Consider the following 8,927-nt stretch of genomic DNA (forward strand, 5'->3'; position numbering starts at 1 on the left):
AAAGATGTTGAGCGTGCCTTTGGAGTCTTGCAAGCTAGATTCGCCGTTATTAAAAATCCGTCTCGTTTATGGGATAAAAACAAAATGGCAAATGTAATAAGATCATGCATAATACTCCATAATATGATTGTCGAAGACGAACGACATACATACAGTTACCGAAACATTATTTCTGAATTTCAACACGGAGAACATGTGGATCAAACATTTACCGTTGGTGCCGCCGGTGTGGGTTCAAATATCAGCAGTACGATTACTCGTCAAACAAGACTTCGGGATAAACAAGCTCATGATCAACTAAAACATGATTTGATTGAGCATATTTGGACAAACTTTGGACATCTTCCGGATAATGAAGTTTGATTTTAAAATTTCTATGAGTTGAATAAAATGTTTGTTTTGGTTTTGATGTTTTTATGTTATATTTTTAATGTTATTAATTTCTAAATTGTATGTTTTTGTATTTTCTTTCTTTAAATAATTAATCTTTAAACTTTCAAAATAATATTATTTTATTTGGGGGACCAAACCCAAATACACACCAATGCTCCTACTAAAAATAAGAAACCCTCAAAATATTAGTATTAAATGTGGGGGACCAAAAAAAGTCCCACACCATTGTGGATGGTCTTAATTTAAAATTTAACGAACAAAATAATAAGAGGTTGGATTACTTTTCTCTCTTTTTGTGAAGTTGGAATGTAAGCCAATACATTTGGCCACACCATTGACTTGTACCCTTTGTTTTCTCCGTTAGGCTGAGTTGTTCAAGGGAAAAAAATACAATCACTGTTGTCAAATCTATTCTTTTTCTTTGTTTTTCCTTGTATTATGAATAATAATATAACAACTGTGATTAATAAATTCCTAATGATGAAATTTATAGAAATCTCATTAGATACTGATCTACCATTTTTGTTTTCTTCTGAAGATTAAGAAAATCCAAGTTTGTTTTTTATATTTAAATATAAGAATTCCACTAAATTTTGTATAACCAATTAAAAATAAAAATTCCACTAAATCTGCTCGTGTCGTGTCACACTTAAACTATATGTTGCATGCGCAAGAAAATTATGTTAATTTGTATTTTATTTTGTGTGAATCAAATTCAAAATACTACGTGGTAGCCGTATGAGATGGTGCACTTTCAAAAATAGTATTGTGTTTGTTTCAAAATATTCGATGTTTTAACTAAAGCACGCAGATTTAGAAGTTTTTACTTTTAACAAGTTCAACAAATTAGAAATAATACTGCATAATATAAAATACTAAACTAATCTAAAAGTTGTATACAAACTTAAAAATATCTTATATTATGAAACAAATTTTTTTTCTAAAACATCTTATATTTTGAAACGGAGGGAGTAGTTATATACGAACACGAAAACGGAGATTTGCTTTTTCGTTAAGGTCAATTTGTTCATTATTATTATTAATTTACTTTTGAACATTTTAAAGTTTCTTGAGAGCGACATGGCAACAACTTCATTGCCATATATTTTAACCCTCTATTGAAAAGTTCGTTTCTCAATTTCAATTTTTAAATACTTTTATCGTTAACCTAGTCTCTCATTTTTCTTCAATCCTATAAACTATAGTATCATTAAAAATAGTTTCGCAGTGCTTTTTTTTTTGAGGAATCTGATTTTAAGGAGATATCTTAATAATATAAAAGTTATGTAGCTTTTCATTGGACAAAAGGGATATCTATAGTTTGGCAATCGTTAATAGTTTGATGAGAAAAGTGATGCATCTTAGTAAGTTGGCTCAAACAAATTCGCGTGCGTGGTTGAGTGTAATTTGGGTTTTATAGCCTAAATCCGTGAGATTCGGAGTTTGATTCTACTTCAGAGAACATGTTGCAACTATTGTCATTTGGATTTAGCTTTGGATATTTTATGCAAGATGATAGGCTATACGGGAAACTTATTTTTTTTAATCAAAAACATGCTCACTCCGAAATTAGTGACACTTGACCCATACACTGGTTGAGAAAGAAAAACGTTAGCTTAAATAAAGATGTGAACTGTGTTATAGTAGCGGTCTGTGTCACATTTAGCACGATGTGACATGATGTAAAAATCTTCAAATTCACTTATCTTATTAATGTTCATCAATTGCTTCTAGAGGGTGTAGCAAACTATGCTAATTATAATTTTACATATGTTTGTTTATACAGTGATGTAGATGGTATATGTGATTTCAAAATATAATGGAAACTAAACCCCGAAGTGAACTACTAACTTGGTTGCAAGTTGGTTTAACTAATTTGACTTGGAATTTCAAGTGGCGCTAGACTTCATCATTACAGAAATATTTTTGGATTTGAATGAGAATAATATGAATGAGATCAATGCATTCAATTCAATCTAACCGGCTAGTGACTAAAGTAAAAAAAAAAACGATGGAATGGATGAATATATTCAAATATATCTTCAAAGTGTGAAACATATCAATGGTAGTGATTGGTAACACAAACAAAGTATTACAAATTGCATAGCTTTGAATTTTTACGGATTACAAAAACTTTACCAAAAGCTGAACCAAAATTTTTATTAAAACCTTTACTATTAACATTTTTGTATAGTTTTCATGTACAACTCTTTCTTACAGCTTTGCACTATTTCATAACAGCTTACAGTTTCAGCTTATAACTTTAGCTACGTTACCAATCAAACCGATTATAGAAGGAACTAACGGTGAAATATTGAATTTTTGAATGTAAAATACTTTTGACTTTTAGTTTCCTTTTCTTACCATACGAAGACAAATGTGTGATTGAAAAAGATTTAAGCAACGAAAAAGAGAGAAATGTAATCATGATTTCAGGTGTTTCAATATATATATATACAAGAATTTTGGATCCCAAATACTTGAGTATATTTGAAAAAAGATATACATATAATATTGAGAATTGAGGTGTTGTTTTGTTTTGTGGCAGCCGCGGAGTGTGGCATCATCAGAGGTTGCTTTTGACCTTGGTCCATTTCATATCGATATTTTATTAGAACAAAGACGATCACATGTATTATGTAATTTTCTTAAATTGTATATATAAACACTTGAATCGAAAGAATTTAACTCGTTAAGTCCCTTAAAAAGAAACACGTCAAGTCCCGTTCTGTTATACGTATGTGCATATTACGTATGTACATATACACACACATACATACAAGTGCCAAAAATAATATTCATTACGTCTCATATACATTCTCAACGCCACTTTAAAATCAAACTACTTCAGGTTTATTTACAAGGAAGTAACGGTGAAATATTGAATTTTTGAATGTAAAATACTTTTTACTTTTAGTTTACTTTTCTTACCATACGAAGAAAAATGTGTGATTGAAAAAGATTTAAGCGACGAAAAAGAGAGAAATGTAATCATGATTTCAGGTGTTTCAATATATATATACAAGAAATTTGGATCCCAAATACTTGAGTACTAGCTACTAACCCCCGGAAAACCGCGGGCTAAACTTTTTTTTTGATGAAAATTTGTAATAAATTATTTTATTATTATGTTATTTATTAATTTTTAAAATCTAAATTGTTAAACGGAACTGATATAGATTTTATCTATTAGATTTTTAATAAAATTTTTAACTTGTGCTGGTAAAAAATGTTGATAAAATTTGTAGTTGTAGATTTTATTCGATTAGATTTTTAAAATCTTAGCTGTTAATTTTTTAATAATATATTTTATTTTCAAGTACAAATTAGTTTAAATTCGAATAGTTTCTATTTAATTTTGTAGATTTAATTTAATTTCTTTAACAAAAAAAGATTTAATTTAATTTGATTTGTTAATATTTTTTTTGTTTATTAATAATTAATAAAGATTAATTAATTAATTAAGTTTTTTAATGGCATGTGAATATAATTTTTTATACATTTTAAAGTTAGTTTCATATTTATACTTCCCAATTAATATAGTAGAATATTTAAAAAAAGATATACATATAATATTGAGAATTGAGGTGTTGTTTTGTTTTACGGCAGCCGCGGAGTGTGGCATCAGCATCATCAGAGGTTGCTTTTGACCTTGGTCCATTTCATATCGATATTTTATTAGAGCAAAGACGATCACGTGTATTATATTATGTACTTCTCTTAAAAATTGTTTCGATTCAAGTCCCGTTCTGTTTATACGTATGTAAATATTACACATACACATACACATACACATGTACACATACACATACACATACACATACACATACACATAGTGCCAAAATAATCTTCATTACGTCTCGTAGACATTTTCAACGCCACCTTTAAGATCAAACTACTTCACGTTTATAAAAAGGAACAATTAGGGGAAATAATAATCTACATTAGACTGTATTTTCTTAAATTAAAAGAGTAGACCACTATTTTTAGGTTTTAGATTCTTTTTCTTAGTTTCTAAGAATCTAGATTAGTTAGCTTTAAAATTTTGGCCATATATTATTGATTCCTTCTTAACATCACTTTTAAAAAACACGTATCTTCCAAAAAAATATTATAATCGAGAAAAAGTTGAGAATATAAATTAATTATAACAAATGGGGTCAAAAACAACTGAGTAGTTAAATGTTTGTAAATCACAGAGACAACAATGAAAACACTTGGTTGGTTTCTTTTCTATAAGAGGGCTTCGACGTCTATCTCCACGAAAGAGCATGGATCAGGGATGTCAAAGTTGTTCAAAACCTGAACGAAACAAAATAAAACGATTGGAAACCAATAATAATCTGGCAAGTTTTTGGATTTTAACAAGCATACACATCTGAGTGTACCTGTGGATGCACGATCCCGAAGTTCCCAATTTGTTTCCCTCGGACAACGATGCTAGCTTGCCTGCCCGGTAGAAACTCAGGCTCCTGTTACAGAACGCAATAGAGAGAGCGACAGAGAGATTAGGATCTTGAGCGAGTCGATTATGAGAAAGCATTAGATGCTTGTGGATAAAATGGAGAGAGCTTACTTGAGAGAGCTTTATATAGTATCCGGTATTGTCATTGACTGGTACAAATGGGATTGCCATCACTTCCATGATTCTATCGACGAGGCCATGGATAAGCTGAATCAAGAATTGTACAGAGAAAGCATATCAATTGAAGCATATCAATTGATTAAGTTGTGAACATATACGTTAATATATTGAAAATACTATATGGCTAACAAAGGAAATCCATACCTCAAATCCAGAAGTAGCACCACAATGTAGTGCAACAAGATGGCGTCGATTGGATGCACCAACGTCTTTGCTCTCATCCAACATTGCCACATCACTGATTTCATAAATCTTTTTGAACCAAAAGAAATAACTTTTGTCATCAAAGCAACATTCAAATCTCATATCTAGCTAATCAGTCACCAGAGATGTTTACCTTAATTGGTTTAGGGTGGTCTTTGTTTGAGCCAACAGTTTTCAATATTCCGGGCATGAGAGTCCTCCTCATGGCCTATTACCACATATAATGAAACAATTTTCCTCAATTAGCACAGCACTAGCATTAAAGAAGTTTATAAAGAGATGACCATAGGACTCGAGACGAACCTCAAAGTCAGCAGACCGCGGGTTCGCAATTATTACTGCTGAGTTATCATCCTCTCTATTTAGCATCGCAAAGTTTTCCTTGCGCGAACATAGTAGCCACGTTACCACCTCAGTGTACACATTCATGGCAATCTAAAATTCAAAATACAAAGAAAACCTTCGTGAGAAAGAGAAACAAATGCTTAAAAGTTAACTTCACGTAAAACACAGATCACTGTGAGCTGATGCAAAATCAAAATGGAGGTACTAATACCTCTATTCTGAGAAGATCGGTGAGCTCATTCAGAGGCAGTGGTTTTATCGAAGCAGGTGATCTTGTTGGAAGGTTATTGAAACCATAGGCGATGGCAACATCCTGGTGAAATATAAGTAAAATTAATTAGTTGTATAGAGAATCATCAAAACGGCAGCAACACAGAAAGGTTTGGATTGTCAAAATATACCTCCATAACATCACAAGGGTGGAGAACGTCACTCCTGCTGGGGGGTACATGTACTTTTATGGCACATTGGTTATCACTAGACTTTGCTGGCTCAGCATGTAGTTGCATTCGTGTCAGCAGACTTGTAACCTGAAAGATACGAAGCCCATTTCACAAAAAAAAATGATTAAAATCATTGCAGAGTAGAATTTAGAGACCTGAGACAGAAGGAAAATCACAGCAGGCATGTGAAACCGATAACAGAAAATTTCAGGCCATGAGAAGTAACAGTTTGCTTTGTATTCTGCATTAAACCCAAATGATGCATACAGATTTTTATGAAAACACTAGCTACAGGTAGAAGGATAAATCCGTATACAAAGCTAAGGTTTCTAAAATAGCCATCTCAAGAAAGGAAATGAGATTGGTTCATTTATAACAACTTGACAGCAGTGATGTATATATTACCTGTTCCACCTCCAAAGAGACTCCAATTGAGTCTGTAATATAAGAGAGAGAAACTTCCATATCATAGACAGCTAAATCCGGATAGATGTATGACTTCCCGTCATCATATGTAACTTCAACAGGCTCAATCTCAAACTTTCTCTCACAATACTCTGAAAAAGTTGTAACCTGGAACATGTTGAATGACTAGTTAGATATTGATTTTAAGTTGAGCACACTAGTTCTGATCTGTTTGCAGCATACCATTGTATTCAGAACAGTCTTGGCCTTCGTCAAATCAGTTGCTGTGCATTCAATGAAGACATTCTTTGTCTGCAGTGTAATTGCAGAATGTGCACCATTGATAATAGGTGGCAACGACAGCACAGTTCTGCAAAAGTGAACTTTCATTATGTTTCACTACATAATTCATTTATGATATGAAAATCACTGTGATTGGTCAAGAAAGTAATTATTATAGATTGATAGATATCTTACTTAACCAAAGTTAATTTAATAGGTACTAGGAAGAACCAAATACCTTTTGCTGTCGTATAATACAGGGAAGACGGGTGAATTCTCGATTATGTGTAGAAATTTTTTTAGCTTCATATCTGACTGCAAACAAAAGTAAAGACAATCAATCACACAATAAGGTTACATGGCAGAGGAAAATCCTTCGGAGAGCCTACTTAGTTATTCAGTATGTAAACACTTATTTAAACTCATAATACATGTCCACCAAGTATCAGTTCAGGGATATATTTCGTCGATTGTTTGCTTCAAAGAAATAAGAATTTCACAAAAGCAACAACATAATGACCAGAGTAAGAGTTAAACTATTTACCTTGTAAAATTCCATTAGTTCGTCAGCCCTGAAGCTCTTTGTCTGCGACCACGAAATTAGGATTAGGTACATATATGAAACCATCCTGAACTAAATTTTCACTATGTAATTGCGAGAAATTGTACCAGAAATGAAAATGACTAAATGTTTTAACCAATAAAATAAAAAACCATTATCGTTATAACAGAGGAAAAAGAATGATTTAAGAATTTGACCAAGAAACACCAGGCACATAAATTTTAGTCAGAGACACTAGTTGAAGGTAATGAACCCATAAGAATATTGACTTACTTGCTTCAAAGGTACAAAATTTATATCCGTTGGCGGCAGAGCCTGAAAAATAATAGTAAGACCATAGTGTCAATGGCTCACAGAAAAAGCTCAACTAAAAGAATGTGTCCACATAAATTGAAAGGAACATACTGTATGAAAGTTTGATGATGAGAAGCACACCAAATTAGATCAGATACACAAAATGTACATGTAGAGGAACATGAGAGAGATAAAAACAAGAATAGGAAAGATGATAACACATAATTACCTCGTATGTGAATGGGCCTTGCAATGTATCAAGGTCGTGAGTTCCAATTGCAACCAGGGATCTTCGCCTGAAATATGTAGATAAGATAAATGTAGAAACCGATGGAAGCCACAATGATGGTAGCTAATAACTGCAATGATGCAACAAAAACCGAAATTGATCCTGTGAATTACCGGCAAATATTCTGATGCAGCTTATCCTGAAGATCAATGAAGCTGTTGTAGCGAGCCTCGTCAAAGGAAACACCTCTCAAAACAGCACATACAACAAATGGACGAATCGTCGATGTCTACAACAGGTGGAAAAAATTAACTAAAGATTCAGAAACTTTTCAATCATGAAGGAAACAAATCAGGAAGGTAATGGTTGTGAAAATAAAGATCTATTACAAACCTCAGGTTTAACATTCATCTGAAGCATCTTGTCTTTGCTAATGTCAGCAAGGATATACGTAGGTATCTCCTGTTTCTTGTTGAAAACGCGAAGAGCTTGCGCAAGCCCTTCGAGGCAAAGCAAATCATATCTGCATATAGATATAAGATAACAAAAGTACCAAAACAATCATCAATTCCCTAATTTATCTTATCTTCAACAACAACATACATAGCTATAGCTAGAGGAGGAGTCGTAATTGAAACCTGTTGGCAGGGATTTCAATCTTGTAGATGATTTCTTCATCTTCATCAGCTTCTTCTTCGATGTGTTTTTCTTTCCTTATAATTGCCTTCTCAGTAGTCTACTCATCGATTAAGATTAACGAAAAAAAAAAACTTAATTAGGATTCAAAATCTAAACCAACATAAGACGTTCACCAAGGAGATAATTCGAACACACTCACTCACCACATCATCAAGCTCGATACCGAAACGGAAACACAGATCCTCGAACTCTTCCTGAGCTATCAAATTCAAATTCAAATTTAAAAAAAAAGGTAAGAAGACGAGGAGGAATCAGAGAGGAAGAGAAGCAGATTTGAAAGTAGAAGAGAGAAATTGAATGAAATTACTGTAGGATTCTCCAAGGGCAGCGAAGAGACGGTCTCTGCCAATACTGATGGTAGGCATTCTCCGATCTTTTCGAGTTCTCTCGAGTGTGTGTGCAGCAGATTTAGGGGGGGGGGGGGGG

The 8,927-nt window shown here is 32.8% G+C and overlaps 1 protein-coding gene across 1 annotated transcript; it reads right to left on the minus strand.

Moving 5' to 3' along the window:
• Positions 4,492-8,924, minus strand: LOC104701939 (phenylalanine--tRNA ligase beta subunit, cytoplasmic). The gene is made up of 19 exons (XM_010417707.2): positions 8,809-8,924; positions 8,645-8,700; positions 8,441-8,538; positions 8,196-8,325; positions 7,976-8,091; positions 7,803-7,869; positions 7,553-7,594; positions 7,262-7,303; positions 6,956-7,032; positions 6,679-6,805; positions 6,436-6,603; positions 5,989-6,117; positions 5,799-5,900; positions 5,546-5,677; positions 5,376-5,450; positions 5,183-5,290; positions 4,970-5,065; positions 4,782-4,865; positions 4,492-4,695 (listed from the first exon to the last, which is right to left on the minus strand). Exons 1-19 carry the CDS (start codon positions 8,864-8,866, stop codon positions 4,627-4,629), a joined length of 1,776 nt encoding a protein of 591 aa, XP_010416009.1. The 5' UTR covers positions 8,867-8,924; the 3' UTR covers positions 4,492-4,626.

Source organism: Camelina sativa, chromosome 7, assembly GCF_000633955.1.
Source record: "Camelina sativa cultivar DH55 chromosome 7, Cs, whole genome shotgun sequence".
Taxonomy (NCBI): domain Eukaryota; kingdom Viridiplantae; phylum Streptophyta; class Magnoliopsida; order Brassicales; family Brassicaceae; genus Camelina; species Camelina sativa.